This window comes from Gambusia affinis, linkage group LG02 (genome assembly GCF_019740435.1).
Source record: "Gambusia affinis linkage group LG02, SWU_Gaff_1.0, whole genome shotgun sequence".
NCBI lineage: Eukaryota > Metazoa > Chordata > Actinopteri > Cyprinodontiformes > Poeciliidae > Gambusia > Gambusia affinis.
The window spans coordinates 19,402,959-19,425,813 of NC_057869.1; the positions used below are offsets into that span (position 1 = coordinate 19,402,959).

Genomic DNA, 22,855 nt, shown 5'->3' on the forward strand with positions numbered 1-22,855 from the left:
TCACAATGTTTGCAAAGTTTGACAGAAAGCTTTCTCAATCATATGCAGCTCTTCATATGCAGATTGTGCAGATAATGTTTTCTTTTAGAATGTGCTGTCTGTACATGTCTGTTTATGCGAATGTACTGTAGCAGATTTGTGTTTGAATTTAGGGAACTGATGGCTCTTCACATCCGCAAGAGGCAGTAAAGATAATATAGGGGTATTTATAAATACAAGCTGCGCTTTCCAACAAAGTTTCATTTACGTTCAGTTAAAAAGTTCACATTTACATAAATGCATCATTCTGCAGCAAAATGGACATAAATTCCTATGAGGGTAAATGAAGCTGTGTACAAGCACTGAAAGGAAAAACGTGACTAGCCCTTTAAGGATAGAATATAAGTCTTCATTATGTTGTTAGCAAGCATGAAATCATTCTAAATTCTGTGTAATGTTATTAAAGGGTTGTGAGAATTTTTGCTTTCAAACAATAGATCAGTGAAAAGGCACGACCTTTCAGCATTTAAAGGTTTTTGAAAACGATTAAAATGTAAATGCTGATATGAGAGACCTTCGCTCTCAGCTGTCGTAAGTGAGCTGTTACATTTTCATTTCTGGCTCTGTCAATCCCATTCAGTTCACCCACAAACTTCACTGAAGATAATTCATAATTGTAGTGGAGAATTATTTTTTTTCCATTTTATTGGGTTGTATACAAAAGACTCATTTATACAAGGAAAGAAGGTGGAATTAATTAGAATGTTTTATTTTATGAGGAGGGATTGTAAATTGATTACAAAAATGTGTTGCCAAATATTTAAATAAATATTTAAAAGCCGTACCACTTTCCAGGCAGTATTTATTCTTGGTCTAAACAGATAAAATAATGTATAATGTACATGGGTGCACATGAGTAAATAAAGCCAGCTTTATGAGAAATAAACACTTTATTTTAAAGACACCAGTAAAGGCTGAAAATAGGGTTTAGGGTTAGATATTTCTGAATGTTCCATGTTGCGGTCTGTAGAGCTACCTCTCTTAAAGATTAACAAATGCTGGAATAGAGGGTTTGTTGTTGAACACAAAAGCAAAAATATTAAAGACTCATCTTATAAAATTACGTATGTAAAAAAAAAAAAAGAAATAGATAAAAAACCAAGTATTTCATGCCTTTTTAGTTTGTCATTAGTAGGCTGGAAGAAGATGGACAGACATTCTGCATTCAGCAGGCACAACTTCAAGTGACTCGCTTCACAAAATGCCGCATTAAGTCACCTTGTAGGTTGTGTTCAAATAAACTCAAATAAGTCACACTCAATTCAAGTCTCATTCACCTTTTCTTAGGATTCTGTGTTGGATTCTTTCAAATGTGTCCAGAAAATTAAAAATGACCTCAACCATGAAGCGTGCGCTAAACTCCACAGATCCTGTTCTGTTGGCTTTAACGTGGGTCGTACATATTGGCTAGTTTCTGAAACCGTGGTCCCCAGTCGTTGAGGTAATCGTAGTCCTGATCTCCGTCTGAGCTGCCCGAAGCGATGGAGCTGAGGCTGCCAGCCACTGAGCCTTCTCCCTCGAAGTCGTAGATCAGGGCTGTGTCATATGGAGGCACGTTGGGATCATTGTCAGCAGCCTCCAAGCCCTGAGAAGTGCAAAAAAAAAAGTTAAGTTGTAAGAAAACCAACTGGAATGACAGGTCACAATTTTCAACAGATTTGTAGTGTAGTCTGCTTTATATGCCACACCTTTTGTGACATCATTTAATAATGGATTTTTATCATTTATTTTTTTCTCACCTTTCCACGATGAGCCTAATTTCCTTTATGAAAACGTAAGTAGAATTTAATCTTTAAGCAAGAGGTCAAATTATTTCTTGATTTTACTGAGCTGACTGAGTTAATTATGAATAAAGATTAATTTTTGATCATTTTTGACAAAATCTGTTCATTTGGAAAATACTCATTTGATCCTCTTTGGTATTTTGTTTTTAGTTCATTGTTTAGCTATAGAGGCTTTTAGTCTTTGAAAGCTGAGTAATAGCTGGAGCGTCTCACTTCATTGATGTAGTCCTCGATGTCAGTAGGATCTGCAGGAGGGCGCCGGGGATAAGTGGGGGAGGGCAGGTTGTGTGGGGCGTCCTTCCTGAGGGGCTGCTTGCCTCGAGGAAGGCCAGACCCCGGATAGAGGGACCACGGGGTGGGAGGCGCATCACGGGGGTTCCACAGCAGGTCAATGTTGAAGGCGTTCTGTCAAGGTGAGATGAGGAAGCGTGTGCTTTGATGTTGCATTGATAATACACAGGCAGGCAAAGCAGACCTGCAGCTTTGACCTCAGCAGGTCACCGTCACGTCTCCCAGTGAGCCTTACCTCATCCTCCTCACCGCCTCCCTGCTCATCGTAGTTGAGGATGTTATCGCGTATGTCATCCTCTGATTCCCCGACAAGCAGACCTGACCCTTTCTTTATGTGATGACGTCTCCCACAGGCATTTATAGCCACAGCCAGGAATAGCAGCACTACAAACAAGAATCAGTCAGTTCATATTTGATCATATTACCCCAACCAACAAAAGAAATCAAGGTTTGCAACTCATGTTTAGACCTGAGATCCACTTTAAACTACCTATTCACATCTCATCCAGGCTTGTTTGCCACACTTCCAAGTTTCTTTTTGTAATGTAAATGAAAGTCTGGACATAATCTGAGCAGCTGTTTTGTTTTTGTCGTTATCACCTGCCTTACTTGAAAGATAAGTTCTGTTACTTTTCTAATTTTGAAGAGTTGCTGAGAGGAATGTGCTTCTGAATCATGTCATTTATCCACTGGAAACAAAAAATCATGGTTTCCTAATTAAAAGTTCTATAACACAGATTAACTCGAAAAAGCAAAACATACATTTAAAAAGCGCTTCAGGTGTATGCTTAGAGTAGGAACTAGAGTAGAAATGGATACGTTTGTTAGAGGGTTCAGTACATTACACTGAGCTTCATTTTTCTTGGATAAACCACTTTAGCTTCAATCTGATCTTTTGATAAAAGGAACTGGATTCATTACTTTCTTTAGAGTTTAAAAGTATTTCTTCAGCTCTGCACTTACCAAGTAGAAGAACACCAGATGCAATGATAATAATGAGAGCGATAAAGCTGATTCCCACTCTGGAGCCGAAGAAAGCCCCCGCCTCAGATCTACAGTCACCATAGGAGTCACAGAGACATGCAGTGACATTGACTTGACTTAAAGCACTCTGAGATGGGCTGCCAGAGTCTGTGACCCACACTGTGACTGTATACTCTCCAGCTTCCAGCTCTACAGTGGGCCGGAGGATTGTATGAGTATCTGGAGCAGCAAATATGGAGAAAGAAAAAAATATGAGGACTCAGTTCTGCCCTGAGAATCACAGGAGGATCAATCATGTATCTACGCCCTGCACGCTTTCCTACCGTTGACTTTAGTGACAGTCCAGTTTAACAATAAAGAGTCAGGAATGACAAAAATGAAGGGAGAGGCATGTGGAGAACGATCTTCATCCACAGCAGTCAGTAAAAAACCAGGAGTCCTTCTGCTGTCACCCGTGCATAAGAAACGGCTCAAAGGGAGGAGCTGGGGAGGGAAGTCATTGGTTTCCTCCAGGATGATGCTCACCCCTGCAGAGGCTGAAACACCACCGGCATCTGCACAAGCGAGCAAGAATACAAAACATCATAACAGTAGAAGATCTACAGCAATGATATATGATCATTAACATTTCATATATTTAAAACCCCAATTCCTAAAGGCAGACAGTGCAAAACACTAATGACCCACAAATATAGTCATACTCTCTTAACTCCTTACAGCCTTATTTAAATTAAATTATCCTGTCAAGCAGATTCTAAACCAAATAAAGGTTATTCACTTAAATGTAGCACATAGCTTACAAAACATTTAGATATCAATTTTTCAGCCAAATGAGATATAACTGGCATAACTCTGGCCACTAGGTGGCAGCAGAAGCGCTTTAATACTATAATTGGTTAATGTGTTGTGATTAAGTTCCATAAAGTAATTATTTATTAAACTGTTAAAAGTAAGTACAGCCTTATAACCACAGAAATGTACAAAATGAATGAACCCCTTGAATTTAGGAGGAATACTTTCTCAGTTACTGTACGTTTTATATGATGTACCCATACTCGTTTATTAAGTACCTCTGAAAACAGTTTGAAAGTGAATTCAAAGTTTGCAGTTTTTACTTAAGGAGGAGGGATTTTTTTATCAGCTTCTTTTTGTTGTTCATTATAAATGTTAGTGATTATTTATTGCCTATAACATAAAAAAACCTTCAGAGATGTCTGTGTTGTCTGTGAACAGACCTGTAACCTTGATGACCGCACTGTAAATGTTGTTTTCGACATGTGGGGATCTCATGTTGAAGGCTCTTCTGAGGAAAATGTTTCCAGTTTCTCGGTTGATGTCCAGCCACCCCTCAGGGTCTTTGCTAATTTCAAATCTTATACCACAAACAGAATGGGAAAATCAGTCAATATTTCTTATTGATATGTGGAGAATCATCTCCTCTGAAGTGCTTCAGGTTCATACCTCAGTTCAGAATGGTCCGGGTCTGAGGCAATGTTGCTTTTCAGCAGCTTTCCGGGTTTCTCATTCTCGGGGACCTGGATCAGTATGGGGTTCTCCTTAAAATACGGAGCCTCATTCTCGTTGACAACTGTGATTGACACAGTGGCAGAACTCAGAGGTAAGTTGGGCGCCTTGATGCTCAGAGGATTTATATTTTCCACAGTCAGAATCAAGTTGTGTTCCCTTTTGACTTCATAATCTAGGGGCTGCAGCACAGAAAAGACAGTTTTTATAGCTTTGCTGCTGGACAATAGGGATGTATATAACATGTTTACCTACTTTATGTTATGTAAAATTCAATTAAAAGCGTAATGCAAAACATAAATGTCATCAAAGAACATTGCTTGTTCAACTTTTGGTTTACATATGAACCAGTAGATGGTAGTATTTAGTTGTGTCTTGCAAGCTCCGGTGTCTAAGCAAGGAAAATCTTTCCTGTGCTGCAGAGATTGCCACTCTGAAAAATCTTAAAAATGCTTGAAATTTTAAATTGTCTAAATTAAAGGTACTTTCTTAAAAGTCTTGTGCTTTGCAAAAAATGTTCTTAGTCTGCAAAGTCACAGAAAATTTCACATGTCCAATTTTTTCCATTTGTTCTCCTGCCAGCTAATGTGGAGTTTAATTTTTATAAATTCTATACATTAACAGGAGAAAATAACAAATTCCTAAGAAATTAAATATCATCAAGAACATGGGAGAGCATATAGCTGTAACTTATTTTTTTTTAGTTTTTTTAGCAATCCAAATCTTGTGAGGCTTTAACCCATCTAAAGCTCCCCCTAAATTTTTCAGTTTTAAAACATTTTACATCTCAAACACAAAGTACAAATTTGATTACAGGGTATGAAAAAAAGCAATGTTTGGTTCTTGAATCACTTAAATGCATAAATGCCACCAGTCCTAATCAGTCCCTAGAAAATGTTTCCCGGGTCGCATACCTTCACCACAGTCAGGATTCCCTGGTTGGTGACTGGATCTGTCTGGATGGCAAAGTTTCCAAATGGGTCATGAGATACTGTGTATTTGACCTCCCAGTTTCCTGTTCCAGGGTCGTCTCTGTCTGTCACGCTCACTCGGCCAATCTCAACGTTGTAAACATTCTCCAGTGCCTTAATGTTGTACTACAGGCAGAGCCAAAAGCACAAATCAAAAGATTTAACTAATGTAATTGCTTTCAGCTTACACCGTAACAAGCTGAAAGCCACATTGTTTTGTGATCCATTAGCTCAAACTCACTGAGGTAGGGTGGAAGTGTGGTGCATGGTTGTTGATATCCGATACAGTGATGATGGCTACAGCATCACTGATTAATCCGTCGCCCCCCATATCAGCAACCTGCAGCTTTAACTTGAACTCCTTCACCACCTGGAACACATTATAACATGTTGAGAGGAATCAATCAATTATTCAACAAAAAACTATTGGGCCAGAGGTCAGGAGAAGAAAGGCATTACACATGCATAAGAATGTTTCATTTCTGCCATATTTACAGTATTTGATTGATAGTCAATATTGAAAAACACTACAGCAATAATTCATAGTGCTCTGGGTACAAATCTTTCTGATCTTTAAAATCAAGTTGTTAATGTCCCACCACGGTGCCAGATCTTGACAGTTTTCTTAATGTGTAGTTTTACTGATGTTTAAAATGAGTGCAATTGCTGATGTTCAAACCAAGAGGAATATGGTACTGCTCATCCTCAATGGAACCCTCATTACACAATGTACAAATTCAGTGTTTCCTTTTATCCACCAGTATCTCTGTGTTTTATTTACCTCTCGGTCTAGGCCCACATCTCTGGTGTAAATAGCTCCTGTTTGGTTGTTAATACCAAACATAGTCTTGTTTACAGCATTGGGAGGAATGCTCTCCTGACCAACGATGGAGAAGCCCAGAACTGCGTTTTCTGTCATTGGGTCATCTGCATCTGTCGCTGAGACTGACATCACCAATGTTCCTGTTGAGGAGATTTGAAAGTTTCAGCCAGAGTGAATTGTGTGTTTGAGTACACTAGTTAGCAGTGGAACGATTAACCCTTTGAGGCCCTGCTCTGATTTGGAGTGCATTAACCTCTAGAAGGTCTAGAGGTTAAGCTGCTCTGATTATTGTGTCTGACATGTAAGTTGCATGTAGATGCAAGAAGACACGACATAGGATACAAATGAATCATTGCTTCAAAAATGGTGAGACTATTCATATGTTGATTGATTTTTTGTTGTTGTTGCCATGTTGCAATGTTTTGCTGATAGTTCTTTCAATGAGTATGATTCACATTGTCCCTCCGATGTGCTTTAAAATCAGCACCTAATCGCCATAATAAATGATTGCATGAGTGACATAGTGCAAGAGTATGTATGTGAGAAAAAAAATCTGAAAAGCAAAGTTATTACTATTTTGCTATTAGTAACAGATTTTGAGTCAAGTCCTTCAGTGGAACTCAGTCTTTCTTCACACCTGAATCAATTTTGGTTTAGTATTTGCACCAGCACCTTATAGCCTGGTAAAAATCTGCCCCTTGTGCCACATTTTGCTTCCTACAGAGAATCCGGGGTCTATTTTTAGATTATTTATATGTATGTCTGGTCATCTAATCTAATCAGTGTAGTAATTTAGATGTTAGCATACAACAAAACCACAATACAATAATAATGATCTAACGTGGGCACAATAGACTGGAAAAAGCAGAATTGAACTGCTGCTTTATCGTGACACCTGACCCACGTCTCTTTCACGTTACTTTTGACCTGACATTTGTATGAAACTATTTACTTAATGGATACAAAACACATAATATACAGTGAAAAACCTGCCACATTTCATAAAGTACTTGTTGTTTGGTTGTACGTTTTTAAATCATTTGCCTTAAATAAGGGTGACATTATAGTGTTTTAAACTTAAGGTAACTTTTTAAAGGACAACATAGATCAAAAAGATGAGAATTGTCAGCCTTTGAATAATGTATTTCTCTACCTGGAACAGAGAACTCCTGGACTGATCCAAAAAACTGCTTTTGGGTGAAAACGGGCTTGTTGTCGTTCTGATCAAGCACCACTATCTCGATGGTTGTGGGGTTCTCCAGTCTTTCTCCGCTGGGGGACAGGGCAAATGCCTTCAGCTACACACAGAGACACAGCAAGAAGTGGTTTTTAATTACATGTGTGATTTATGAAGTTATTTCTCAAGTTTTCCACAAAGGACATATCAAACAGCAGATAAGTATTTTTATATGTATGAGAAATGACCTGGCAGAATTATAAACTGACCATACATTCATGAAACACTCAGATATCTCTCCCGAGATGCCCATAACAGCCCTGGAAAACTGACCTCTAACCGTTTGTGCTGGTGTTCGACACAATGATATGTGAACTTAGGCAGAAACATGAACTGGAAACATATGCAAACTCCTACAGAACGCTTTACGGTGGATAGCGAGCTGCTCTGGGAGATCGTTCTTTAATGAGGTCTTACCGTGAAGCTGCTGTGCTGCTCTCTGTCCAGCGGCCTCTTGCTCCTGATCATTCCTGTTTTATCATCAATCTCGAACAGGTTTTTGGGCTCCTGGTCCACCCCTGGTCCCTCTAGCTTGTAGATCACCTCTCCTGAGAAGATTTTGTCTGATTTGATCTGGGCAGAAAAACAAGAAAAAGTTGCGGATCATTAAAACCCCACAGGAAACCGGGTAGCATATTCTCTGCTCTCTGTTCGGAGCAGAGAATATGCTCCGAACACCAGATGTGAACACAGGGGACAGAAAGTCTGGAGTGTTTAAACTCAGAAGGTCCTTTGCGATTTCAGACTAATAATAACAAGGAGTCATTTTCTGGATTTTGTTTCCATTTCTTCTGATTTGCTTCTGTCACATGTCACTTTTTAAACGTAACTCAGTGCCTCTACCTGAACTGAAAGATTTACACCAACAGTCTGCGTCAATTCTAACATAATATTTATATTTCATCTGCCCATTAAACACCAATTTCACTCCAGCAGAAAAGTATTCATCACTCACCTTGATGACGCCTTCAAATAATGTAATTAAAACAAACTAAAGTAAACAAAGAATGAAATGGATTTACTTTTTGATTCTGGATCAACATTTATTACATCACACACGTTATCGTCAAACCTGATGTCATGAATGAACTTGGTGTTTTCACATCTGGAAACATTTGAAAACTTAAATAACTAAATCATTTCAGCTCAAATTATTCCGTTAAGTAATTCCGAATTATTTAGAACTAAGTACTAAAAGTTAAATCTCAGTAGTGTTTTTAATTTAAATTTCTTAATATTTGATACATTTTGGTATATCGTTCTAAAAATCAGAGGCGCCTACAACTAACAAATTAGTTCAAGAACTTGCAAAAAAATAAAAAAATAAAAAAATAGAGATAACCAGAGTAAATAAATGGGGAGTTTTCAAGTGATAATTACATTTATTAGAGAAAAAAAAACGCCATTCAAAGTAATTTGATTCTTTGGCAAAAAGAAATTACTTCTGCATCCTAGTTGTCTTCCTTCTTAAATTGTGAATTAACTTTGATTTAGGATCTGTATGGCACTAACTTTGAATTTTGTCTTCCCCAAAAAAATCCTCAAAGTGGAAGTTTGTGGTGAAAAAAAATGTAGATAGTTTGATGCCTTTGTCCTGTAATTTACAGTGAGTGTAAAAATGATTGCATTGCTGAAAACCGATCATGTAAATACTTTGATGTGACAGTCTTACCTGGACCAGGTCTTCTGGAACAGCTCTGCTGTTCTCTGAAACTCTGATGGGGGGGATGATCCAGTCTCTCTTGACTCTTATTATCCCTTTTCCTCTATTTCTCCAGAGGTAAAGAGCGTGAAGGTCCTGCTCTGCCTCATTGTGGTGATACTCAACAGAGCTACAGACCTGAAGGAAATATGGTTGGCAGCAAGTCAGATCAAAATTGAAGCGGAAATACAATTTTAAACTTCAGAGACCTATTCTAATTTGAGATAAACTTTATATAGTTGCACATATTTGCAGCTGCTTAATTTCCTGCTATGTTTTGATATTCCCTATGGTCAGACAGAATGGATGTAATGCTGAGGACAACTAATGTGGAATCTGTTCAGTTTCATGTTTCACCCACTAAAATCAGCTTTTGCCATCTTGCTTTGATCTGGGTACAAAATTATTTCAGGACAAGGAAACACTAATGCTCATACTCTTTTTACAAACTCTCCATCATCACATTGCTGTCAGGAGTGCAATCACAGGAGACACACACACATGAAAAACACACTCCCACAGCAGCTGTCGACAATGGATTTAGATCCTCTGCTTTCCCACCCTCATTCCCACCCACACTCACAAATTCCCCTTTATGCTCAAGCTCTGCACCTGACTGGGAGTCTGGAATCACCTTACAGATTTGCTCCGCTGTACGAATTCCACAGGCACACTCATTTGCTCACTTTCTCACACTGTGGGATCACATGTACACTATATGCATGACCACCAACCAAACACCCACTCCCACGCATAAGATCATGTAAGTGTTTCCTTTGGTCGCTTCCTGCTTGTCTCTGGGATTTCACTGGAGTCAGCATTACTTCTCACATGTTTAACAGCTCAAAGACATAATCCTCAGGACAAGGGGAACATGTTCATTTCTGTGTTTTCGCTCAAATGTAACTGAATGCTGATGATTAACCTGTCCCAATGCATGCATACCCTAATTGTGAATAAATCTTCAGGATGTGGCATAATATGAATGGACTGAGATCTTGGGTGTGCTGCACAGATCATCTATCATGCTGCTGCACAGTGCAGAGAAGAACGGCAGCCATGTCCGGCATCTGCAGGCCGAGTCAGAGGGAAGCTAATCTTAGACCATTTTATATCCTCGACCTCCATCTATTTAACTCATTCTGTCCATTAACGTCCCCCCACTCTGACACGTTTACACCCACATTCCTGTAGTCCCCGACACCCTCACAGGTTCCTTCTGGTGTTTATATATTTCCATATTTAACACCTGGCTTTTATTAGCACATATACTTCCTCACTGTAAAACATCTTCCGGGTATCTACTCAGTCTCAAAGTCAATAATAGCTGATTTCCAGTTGTGTTTGTAATTATTAAGCTTAGTAAAGCATCTTGTACTTTATAAAAAATGAGCACATTTAAGCTTTGAGGACCACTGTTTTACTTTGAGAATATGAGTTACTGATTGGAAATAACTCAGTTAATGAAACTTTTACACTCCTTTGTGACAGGTAGTTGGGGGTGTTTATTATTGGAGATTAATTACTTCTTAGGATGATGGGAATACAATCAATTTTACATCAATATTTTAAGAAATGGTCTATTGATAATCATGCTAGATAGGTTTGAAGGATGTTTCAGATTTTTGGGGATACTGTGTGAAAATTCTTAACCATCATCAGCTTGTAATCTGAAGTACATAGCTGACTGGATTAAGTAAAGAACAATACTTTATAAATTTAAACATGTAATATTAGATCTGAATCAGACAAGATTGGGAAGGCTATGGGTTATTTTTTTGTCAAACTGGATTCTGTTTCATGTGAGTTGGACCATTTTATCTTGTAAACGGTTTTTGCTTTTTCTGATATTCAGAGTTATATAAATACACAAAACTAACTTACATTTTAAAATGGATTAAATTCAGTGTGACCACAATCTGGGTATGTGGTGGTAAGATCCTGATTGCTGATAGCACCATCCATCCATCCAATTGATTTTTATGTAAATCTTGAACATTGACTTTTAAAATGGGTGCTAAATAGCTGAAGTTGTGGAAGCAATGATAAATTGAAGGTGTTTGTCATGGCAGCAGTATGTAGTATGGGATCCTCAAGACAGAAATAAATTGTCTGCACATTTTACCTGGCCAACTGCTTGGCAAAGCCTAAAAATCATGTAAATGACTTAAACGTACCAATGCAATCAATCAAATCAAGCTTGTTGCTAATCTTTGATGTACTTAAGACTTTACATACCAGCAAAGCTTCATCCACCTAGTGTCTCATAATAGAAAATTTGCTTTTTGTGGATTTTTGCAATAAATAATTGAAAGTTCATCTAAGGTTTCCTTAAATTGTTAAAGTCTTGAAATTGATGGAAAGCCCATTATTTTAGAGCACAGTTTTTTTTAAGCAAAGGTAATGTAGAAAAGTGACTTAATGTGAATTTTTATGGTGCATGTAAATTTTTGCCACAAATGTAAAACAGTAATAATTTTAAAGAGGGCACAATAAAGAGAGAAGTAAGACAGACTGACATAATCATTGACACGCATAAAAAAAGTTAAATTTAATCGTTTCATGAGGAGGAACGCCGTTTGGAGAAATTGAGAACATGGAAACTATGTTCAGATCATTTTGCCAATTCCTAGCCTCATAAGTACAGTAAAGTTATTCTGCAGATGCCTTGACAATCGCAGTCCTTCTATGACAAAAAAATTAACAATGAATGCAACAACTCACACAGTAAAAACTAACTTTAGACACCACATTGTTAGGAGAATAAAGCATTTTGGATTAGAGTTACAATATGTCATGTTTCCAAGTTTAATGGACAGAAATTTTCCATTATACAAAACGGCCACAACGACTTCCAGCTTTTCTGGATCTTGAGACACAGAAAGGAGGACAGAAACGCTTACAAGCACCAAAAAGTACCAAACAGGCAGCTTGTAAATTCACACACTTCCTGTCAGAGCGCCATACTTTAGAAAACATGACATTGTGTTGTGCACAGTGGCTCCTCTGAGTATCTGCACACTGTTGTAATGTTTTTACCAGACAAGGATGCAGTACCAGCAAAGTGTCACATTACCAATTAGACCAGTGAGGGTCTTCTACTGACAGGCTGGGTGATGACTCCACATGCTGCAGGTTAACTGTTTCAGAGCCTTTTCCCAGATACTCTGACTGCTCTGTTTCTCAGACGAGTCCACATCTTGTTTGGGGATGATTTGGTCTCACAGCAACTTAAGAGGAGGATTATTTGGCAGGATAATCTTTCCCAAATTCAAGAATGGCTGCACTTTCCCAGTGGTGTGTTGAGAGGAACATTAAGACAGATTAAGCTAAGAGATCTCATTCTCTTAGGGGAATACATAATGTAGGGTTCTCTTTAATCAAACACCCCAACACTTTCAGTTTTATTGCCAGTGACAGCTTTCTTGTTATGTTCCAAATATACTGTATGTAAAAAAAAAAAAATCAGGTTCATATGGTTCTCATGTAGTCCAAAGCGACATTCACAGATAGTCTATCAAACATCTCTGATGTAAATTTTCAGAAATATAAAATGGAAACCAAACACTCGCCTAGCATCACGGTGGGGGAGCAGCTGCATAGCGAGGGGAACAGAGACGTGATGTAGCGTTATGGTTTCAATCAAGATGGTGACGATAATCACAGCAGCAGTAAGTCAAAAGACCTTTTTTAGGATTTATATGGAAATTTGATGGGAGCAACAAAGAGACCGTTAGTACTATTTTCAGGGTTAAAGGAATACAGGAACAACAGTAGAAAGATGAGTCAATTACTCACTGAACAGCAGCAGATGGAAATCCTGGGGAACTTATTTTGGAAAGCTGAAATAATATATGATGTAGGGATGGGTGTTTGTAGTTGTTGAGTAGAAAAATCCTTGCTGTGGGGCAGATTTGTGTTTATGTTCAAACTTGGTACTCTAGCTATGTGGATATTTTATTTCTTTCTAAATTTGAGTAACTGAGACTGTCCTCAAAACTGTCCTGGTTTTCACTCATACTGTTTTATTATTAAAGTGATACAAAAGCTTGCTGCAAAACATTACTCATATTTCTTTAGATTATGTTGAGGATTTCTTGCTGAATGAAAACCCCATTCAGTAAGCTCATATAAAGCTTACTGAATGATGCTTTCATTATGACATCACCTTTTAAAGTTTGCAGACATAAACAAAAGATTATGCTTCATGTCCATTGTGTCTTTTTCTCTCATCTGCAAATTTAATAGTCACTCAACAACTTGAGTGAGTTACATGACTTAGCAAAGTAGACTGTCTCCTTGGCCAAAGGCCAAAGGTCCGACAGGTGCAGAAACCAGTCACTTCTGCTCCTCAGGCACACCTTAAGGCAGTCTGTCATTTTCTGAGGGCCCCACAAACATACTCTTTGCTAAGTCATGTTAGTTTGCAATGAGAAGAGCATTCTATTTATGGTCCTTCTACAAGTATGTCCATTTACCATGGAGCAAATGTCTGAGCTTCAAGAATGCAGAGCAAGGTCATGGCTTTAAGCTGAATAAAACACAGCTACAAAGTTCCATGACAATGCAAGTGGAAAATTAGATCTTCCTCTCTTGTTGCTCCTATAAAAACATTAATCATATTGTCTTTTTTGAGTTACCACAAAATACAATGTTGGAAAAAAATCACCGATTGAAACAAGTAGATAAATGTGAAACTTGTTTTTCGTAGCAAAATGAAAAAGTTGTATTTCAGAAAAATCAGGATGTTAGCAAGGAGACAAACCTTTTAACAGGCAAGGAACTCCAAATAGCGTTTTCACACAGTTCTTGAAAGTCTTTCGATTACATATAAATGTAAAGAAACAGTGCAACTGGAAACCCCATCATGTCTTTGCAGCTGGCTTACTCTAATGCAGGACCTTGAGATCAACTGAGCAGCTGGTCTTCCATTTCTCAGTCTGTAAAAAATAATGAAGTAACACAAAGCAAAGGAAATTAACTTCTTTGTTCATGTGACCCATTTTATGAAGCGGACATAGTTTTGGTAACCTTTGCTCCTTCTGAAACTCTAGAAAGTTAAAAACAGTCTGCAGGTAACAGGCGAGGCGTAAATTTAGACTCGAAATTCTCTTTCTGACTCGTTTCGAATGAATGAGACCACAGCGCCTGCTGGTCGCTGCTGCGCACTCTGGATTTATACCTGATTTCATGGTCCAGGAGTAACCCACTACTAGTCTTTCCACAAGGAGGCACAAATGGCATCACGTATTCATCTGGCAACAGCTGTGGGTTCTGCCCACTCCCCACCAAAACAAACACCCAACAGGCCTGAACCTCTCACTTCAAACACAACTAAAAGATATCAGGTGACACATATGAAACCCTCAACTTGACTGAGAGGTGTTAATGGCTACAAAAACTTCATTTTGGTCGTTAACTTATTAGAGAACTTATTTTTTGCTTCTGAGCCATTATTTAGAAGTGAAGCAGCAGAGAAAATGTTTTTTTGTCCAACACCATCACGTATGATCCACCGTAAAAAGACAGCAAACCGTTGTGTGGCTGAGTGTTTTGGACAGTTTCTGACAATCTTTCTAAAGTTTTATTTGAACTTTTGTTTTTTTTTTCTTTTTGATTTCACACATTTTTAGTCCAGTGGCAAAGTATTTTCAAAGAGAGTTTACTTTTGTTTGCTGATGCATTTAACTCTCCAGGTTTTAGAGGGATTTTGATAAAAATGATGATGATCAGAAAAAGCGTGGATCTTTATTGTCCACTTCAACGCACCCGAGTCAAATAATGAGATCACTGGCAGGAAGGAAAATGGAGAACTTGATAGCCGACTGAGGAGGTAGTTCAGCCATTTGATTTAGGTCTGTTGGACCAGAGGCACATCTAAAAGCTGCAGGACACCAACCCTGGAGGACTGGACTTGAACGCCTCTGAGCTGAAGGATGAGTCATCTTAAAAGTACTGTGTCTGGCCTTTGCTGTATTTTTCCCTTTTTTCTAAAAGGGACAACTGACTCAATCAAAAAGGGACAACTGGTCACTGCTGCACACTCCATACACAGAAACTATTATTTTGTAAGTCTCCTTCTACTTTTATAATTTTAAACTCAAAACCCACAAAATCTTGCCCTAGGAGTAGACTATAAATGAATAACAAAACATCCACAGCTCAAAGAAAAATCTAAAGGATGTCCAGAAAGGAAGAAGAATAATGTACTGAAAACACTTTAAAGGCTCACAAGAAGGTTTGACTGCCTGGAAGGAAATAATAAAGAAATTAAGGTTTTAAGTCTTAAAGACACACTGAGTAAAAAGATATTAATAAACAACAGTCTTATCCAGGTGGGAACATTATTTTTATTTTATTTAGCTTTCACCAAGTTGGGTTTTATTATCCTTTCCCAAAAATTGTAAAATAACAGTACTGAAGCTTTTTCCTATTCAGCACTGTGGAAAAGCACCATCTCAAATTTTTTTTATTTTATTTTATTTATTTTTTTTACATCTGGACAAACTTAGATCACTTAAATCTATGCTAAAGATATATTTTAGTTTAGACTATTTAAATCATACTTTGTGATCAGTGATGCCTTCATTTTACCAAAGATAAAAATAGAAATTTATTGATGTTCAAACCCACTCAGAAAAACCTTGGGTCCAGAAGTAAAAGGGTCTAGGGATGAAGAGCCTGTTTATTTATACCTAAGATAAGGATTCCACTGAAGTTCGGGAACATGTGTCACTAATCTGTCACAACTGTTTTTTAAAAGTGTTTTTATTCTCCATAATCAGCCAAAACTGTGGGCAACAAAAGAATCATCCATTTTCAGTGACCTTTCAATCAATCGATCCCTGGAAAGCTGCAGGAATAGTTAGCAGGCAGAAGCAAATTCGGTAACTGAGAAGATGTGAGTCACTTGCACAGGCACTCCAACATGCATGGATCACAGCACTCCCACTCAAGAGTCGTTGGAGGCCAATTCACTCGTCTGCTCAACCTGGGCTGAATTACTGATCCAAACAGAACGAAAGACTGATGGTATTTGGAAGTGTCTTTGGAAATAAGACAGTTTACTTCGTCATCCATTTTAAATGTCACACTGGCGTCGGCAGACGCAGGATCCCCCGAGTCCTCTCTGAACACATCTGGGGTCTCGTCTTCTTCAGAACACTTCATCTCCAGTGTGGATGAAATGTTTAGCTCAGCCGAATGCTCTGATTGCAGAGCCGGCATCTCGCCTCTATTGATGAAAATAAGTAGATGTGCAATTGAGGACATCATTCAGGTATACAACATAAATTGTATATCTCAGGAGCGGGGCAGCTAGAGGTTGTTCTTTAAACAAGATCATGCTCTGCAGAAAAAGCAGGCTGAAAGAAGGGGAAGGAGAGGAAAGTCGCTTCAAATGGTACAACTAACGTGCAAGTGGCTTATATTCAAAGACAGCCAAGTAATACCAACTGCTATATCCTGAGACTTGCTCTGATGATTCATTGCAATAAGAAAGTCAGAAGGAATATGCCTTTCTCCGAGCTTAGACAGTTGAGCTTTAAGATCAAGAAAACACTTTAAAAAGGGAGAAACCAAAGTTTAAAGGTGCTTTATCTTTTGAATCTATACACAAAGACCAACTCTGAAACTTTTACAAATGATCACATTCTGTTCATTTTTATTTACAGCAGATTCACAAGAGATGTTTGTTTTTCTTACCTGACAGACCAGCAGACTCAGCCAGCAGCTCATCAACCTCCACAAAGCCATCCTCAAACCAGGTCTTAGAACCTCACTCTCCACAGACCTCTGACCACAGCCAGATCTTAGCCTCCTCTGTGGCTTTACTGCACAAAAAATGGCCAAAGCAGGTCAATTTCCAAACCTTTCTCTCTCTTTCGTTCTCTGTCCTTCCACCGTGCAAGTCTGTCCTTCCTTCCCTCTCCCAGCATCTGTCTCCAACAGCTCCACCCTGTCCATAGCTGGGGTATGTCTCACAGTCGTGGGGTAAAAGGGGTTAGAATTTCAGCAGCAGGCCTCCAATGAACCCCAGCACATGTGCTGTCACTCACAGGCCTGATGGAAGAGAGAGAGAGAAGCATGAAGAGAGAAGTGGAGCAGCTGCTGGCGATGAAGGCAGGAAACAGAGAAAGAGGATGTTAATTTTTTCTAAATAGCAAGACAAGAATGCAAAGAGTGGGATTAAAAATAAGTCCAAAGAATGATGCAAGTCAGAGTCTGAATTTTAACTTTTGTCTTCCTTCAAGCAACAATTTTTGTCTACTATTTAGAAATATGTCAAACTAGGTAAAAAGTATAATTCAGCAGTTTTGGAGTAGGGTAAAATTAATTTCTTGTCTAGATTTGGATGGAGACATTAATGCCAGAGATTAATAACCATGTTGCATTTGGACAATAGAGAGCCACACACAGTAGCAAGAAGGGAGCGTAGCAATGAGCTGTAACAGGGAAACAGATGGTCTGGATCTGTCTTAAAGTCTAAAAATATTCAGCACCTCAGAAGATCAAAACAACACCACATTGTTTTCATTCATGAGTTAAGAGCACGGGTCACTTTTCAAAAACTAACGACAAAAGCTGCACAGGGTGGATCCACTTCTAAAAAACCTTGGTTCAATAATAGCAATAAACAGATATAAAAATGATAAAATAAAGAAAAAAAAGCCCCTTTAAAAAATATCTAAAACACTGATAAAATTAGACAGTACAAATAAAACTATCTGATATCAAAACTGGTATTTAGTAATGAATGATCATGGAGAAATTAAAGTCAGCAGCAGGTTATAAAAAAATGGTTAAAAAACATGGTAAAAACCTGGTTATTAAAGTGTTTACCACCAAACCCTGTTTACTATACAGTAAAGTAGTTGCCTCTAGTTCTTATTTGACCACAAGTATCCATCATTACAAATTACATTCTCCTCTTTCCTCCTTTTCTCATTTACCTTTGACTGCGAAGTAGAGAGAAAAGTGGAGAGAAAGAGTGGGAGAATCAAACTGGGTTGGCATGGATTCTCTAAGGTCATAATGGAAGAATATGATTTAATGGAGGTGGAAGAGGAGGCAGGAAGTGTGAGGATTCAACATGTAGCTATTCTGGAGTGAGTGCCTACTTACTGAGACATGGAGTGTTACTGGGACTGGTAAGGGTTTGGTCTTTCCACCAGAATTTTAATTATTTCATAATTCCACTCTAAAACCATGTTTCCAATTCACATTTTCAGAGGTCTGATCTGCATTTTTGACTGCAACAGCAAAAAGCTTTGTATGACAATCCTCTTTAGTTAATCATGAGAGGTTTGCCAACAAGATTGTTTTTGATCAGCTGTTCCCCCGCAAATGTTAAAATTTTTGAGACGTTCGTGAAACAATTAAAAAAAAAATTCAGAGAGTACGGCGAGTCTCCCCGTGCAGACTCTCTACTTAGCATGTTGTGCACTTGTTCTTTTGCAACATTCATCTAGAACCGTTTGATCTTCTGCTATTTTAAACCATGCTGTCAGAGAATGAAGATGAAGATCTGTGGTGCTCCACAGGAGAGCACGTCAAAGACGAGACCGCTATTCCAGCAATGCCTAAAATGTGACGGAACAACGTCCATGATCGATGCCGTCCAAGTGTTTGGGGAAACCCGTCCTGCTGAACAAAAGGGCTGCTGTTGTCCAAACCAGACATGAACAAAAAATATGTACATTACAGAAAAGAAGAATGGAGATAGTCTAGTTCTGATATCTGTATCTCCTTAGCAGGTTTTCCTGCAGGTTCTACACTGATCTTTAGAATAACAGATAACTCTAATAGCACAAGCAGAGAGTAATATTAAGAGACATATTTTTAGTAATTTGAAAAGCAAATGTCAAAGTAGAATATAGTGTTGGTGCAGTGGTAGAAATCAGAGCAGTAAATTTACTGCATGCTGGAAGGATGCATGCATGCTGAGAGGGCATCTGCATGCTTGCATGTGTCAGTATACTTAGATAACAGTGTGAGAGAGTTTTTGCATAAAAGCCTGATTTTACAGCACCTGTCTCTGTCTGTCAGAGGCGATGCAGTTGGCAGCAGGAGCCGTCCTGATTTTTCACGTCTTTCAACCCGCCCCTCATAGATTTGCAGCTGGCTCTCACAGGAGCGCACGCATACATCTCACAAAGCGGAACAGCGCAGATAGCAGTTCTTTAAAGTAGGCTAAAGTTTGTTTCTCATGAGAAATGCAAGGCACAAAGAGAGTATTTGTAGTTGAGCCAATTTAAATCTGGCTCCAGAAAGTTTCAGCTACAATGCTCTGCTGCCCACTGCTGGCAGTAATCATTTTAACTCTGAGAAATCTGGCAAATTTTTAAATCGCTTCTTAAATCTTATTTGTATGCATTGCATTTCATTGAGGCTCGATGCTGTAACTTTTCTGTTGTGATGTTTTATTTTTATTTCATATAATCATTATTATTACAGCTTCTTGGTGGAACTTTAACCTGTTTTTAAAAGTGTTATATTAATAAATTTGACATTGACAGAGCATGGGAGTGCCAAAATCACTAGAAAAAGAAAACCTCATTATTTTTGCCTACAAAATTTCTCCACTCTGTGTTTAAAAGCTCATTGAATATGACACTAGATATATTCTATATATTTCAAAAAATATTTGTTTTATATTTCTAGCTAAAACCTCAATGAGATTATTCTGCATTGAACAGAGGTATTGCATTAATGTCTATAGCTACAAAGTGGAAGCTGCATGGCAGAGAAGGCGGTCATAGTTGCCTTGCAATGAGAAAGTCCTGGGTATGAATGTCTTGCTGTATAGAGTTTGTGTTTTCTCCCAGTGAATATTTGTGTTTTCTGTGGGTATCCTGGTTTCCTCCAATGGTCTCTTAGATTATTTGTTCTCTTAAATTTCCTTTAGGTGTGAGTGTATGTGCAGATGATTGTTTGTTGCCTATCGAGAAAAGCACCAGCTTCCACTCGACTCTGCATGGAAGTGTGGGTTTGGACAAGAAACACATGGATCACCATAAAGTGGTGAAAATTAAAGTTGAAAAAGAACATGAGTGGCCCTGATTTATTGTATGTTCATATGTGGCAACTGTGTGAAATAAATGCCCTCCTAACACTACCAAAACATAAAAGAACAATACTACAACAACACGTAATGTAAGAAGTAGTTTGTGAAATGAAAGGGGCTCTCTTTAATGAAAAGCTCAATACTGATAGAGAAGTACAGTAGAGAAAGCATTAAACCAAAACAAGAAATAAATGTAGAAATACTAGTAGCAGATCATGAATGAAACTTTTTAACAGCTTCATCACTTGGACTTTTTTGGACTTTGATCATCTGCTGAAATTCTCTTATCCACTGTACTCATGTGGTTGCAATGCAAACTGCTGGGTTTTTGTACAGCAGTTTTCTTTGGCATGCAACACAAGAAAGCAAAATTAGCAGACAGGTAGAAATAAAGTCTCTCTCTGCAACTGTATGCCAACCATTGCTGCAGATTTACAGACATTCTCAACAACTTGAGACCCTGTTTTTATTAAAAACGAAGCCTTGTGGAAGGAGCCTGTGTGAAGTGCATGACTTTACCATCTTTGAATTACAGAAGAATATCTGTCTGACCAGGATGCGATGAAACGGCATTCTGAATTTCAAAGGCTTGTTCATGCATGGTCCCACTGAGGCGATAATAGGGAAGAAACCCTGCCGTGTTTCAGAAGCTTGAGTCAGGTCATGATACAATGTCCCTCTGAACACACAGGTGGCTGGGAGCCCCACTGATCGGGAAATAAGAAACCAGCCTGGTAGCTGTCAGGCTCACCAGGCTGACTGTAACACTATTAATGATGAATGGTTGGAAGGAGGCAGAATAAACCTGTACCTGGTTGTTATGCTAGCTCTTGCTAGCAGTGGTAAAGCATCTGGGAAAACATGTTTATTAAAAATAATTTTCAATAAATAAAGAATTTAACCTCTATCAAACTGTTGTTGGGTTCAGACATTATTTCATTCTTTGAGGCTCCCTTCACACCTGATAAAGTGCTGCACTATGATGGTAGAAATCTGTGATATGTGATCTGTGCAGGGCCTTGGAGAGGGTTTGCCAAGAGCATGAGGATACAAAAAAAAAAAAAAAAAAAAGTAGAGTTCTGTGCAGCATGCACTTCTGCAGGGAGATAATTGTGGTTTATTATCATTGTAATGACATATGTGGGCTGTAAGGCACAGGAGGGCAATGGAGGCATTCTCTTTGGCTGATATGCAACTGTATGATTTCTGTTTTGAAGATGTGACCACATGCTAAAATCCCTTGCACAAAGAAAGTGGTAAGCACATGGGCTGTCTGACGTTGTAAGACTCACCTCCAAATTATGCCCGCCCGTGCTCAGCTGTGCGGGTTGCTGGGAGACAAAAGATCACCTGCATGTTTTTCAGGCTGTAGTTTAAAGCCAGAATACATCCATCTGGCTGATAAACCTAAAGACCGAAGAACGAGGAAGAAGGAGGTGAAAATATATATTACTCTTGTTTAATTTTTAACAAATCAAGCCCAGACAAATAGTTAAAATTGTGTGGTTCTGAAACAGACCTGGCTAACTCTACTTTAACTCTTTAACTCCCCTCTAAATATTTTTTTTTAGAAAATATATAGAGAAAGTAGTGCAAATCGCAATCTTGCACTCTTGATGATAATTTATCAGTGCATGTTATTTTGCAAATTTATTCAGATAGAACATAAATTTGACAGCAATAGCCACAGGAAAGCCAACAACACAACACTTGCTGAGTTTAGGATCATAATTCAGTTGACAGGAAATCCATTATCAGCGTGGGCGATCTATAACAGTCTCTTAATTAGGCACCCAACTACTGGAAACTCCTAAAGTGCATCACAAAGCACAAATATAACTTTTTGCATGTATAATATGAAGAAAAAGCCAACATCTCACAAATAGGATTTGGAAGTTACTCTCAGTATCTTTAAAATGCTCAAAGAGAAAAGGAAAAGAAAAATGCAAAAAAGTAATTTCGCAATCCTTTTTTGCAACTTGGGTCACAGTTATCAACACAAATTCAGAATGAATTGCAAAATTTTCAAAACTTAAAAATTTATGTTTATTGATGGGTTTATGATGGTAAAACCCGTGGAGTAGAAAATTGCCCGTTCCATACCTGGGATAAACTCTCAACCAACACTTCCAGTTTAGCTTAATTTGGGTCCATTTATAAATTACTCAAACTTAAAGTATATTTTATTTTATCTGCCTAAAATCTTTTATTTTTGATGATACATTAAATATTTTCTTAATTTTCTAAACCCCAACAAGAGCAAAAATATATACATAAACAACATTTTCTCTAAATCATATTGGACTTCTTGCAACATCATTCATCATTTTAGTTTAATGATAATCCAGAGAATAACTATTGAGGTCAGAAATATGAAAACATAGAAAAAGTTCTTAAAGCTGTCAAAGCTAAGTACAACATAATTTAACTGTTTT

The 22,855-nt window shown here is 38.1% G+C and overlaps 1 protein-coding gene across 1 annotated transcript; it reads right to left on the reverse strand.

Annotated features, from left to right (window-relative positions):
• Positions 1–81: 81 nt before the first annotated feature.
• Positions 82–21,827, reverse strand: cdh15 (cadherin 15, type 1, M-cadherin (myotubule)). The gene is made up of 15 exons (XM_044101082.1): positions 21,713–21,827; positions 17,060–17,416; positions 9,326–9,493; positions 8,071–8,226; positions 7,570–7,714; positions 6,375–6,556; positions 5,835–5,963; positions 5,537–5,719; positions 4,560–4,804; positions 4,334–4,470; positions 3,422–3,652; positions 3,078–3,317; positions 2,350–2,498; positions 2,037–2,228; positions 82–1,624 (listed from the first exon to the last, which is right to left on the reverse strand). The coding sequence occupies exons 2-15, from the start codon at positions 17,108–17,110 to the stop codon at positions 1,424–1,426; spliced, it is 2,409 nt and encodes an 802-aa protein (XP_043957017.1). The 5' UTR covers positions 17,111–17,416; positions 21,713–21,827; the 3' UTR covers positions 82–1,423.
• Between the last annotated feature and the right edge of the window lie 1,028 nt (positions 21,828–22,855).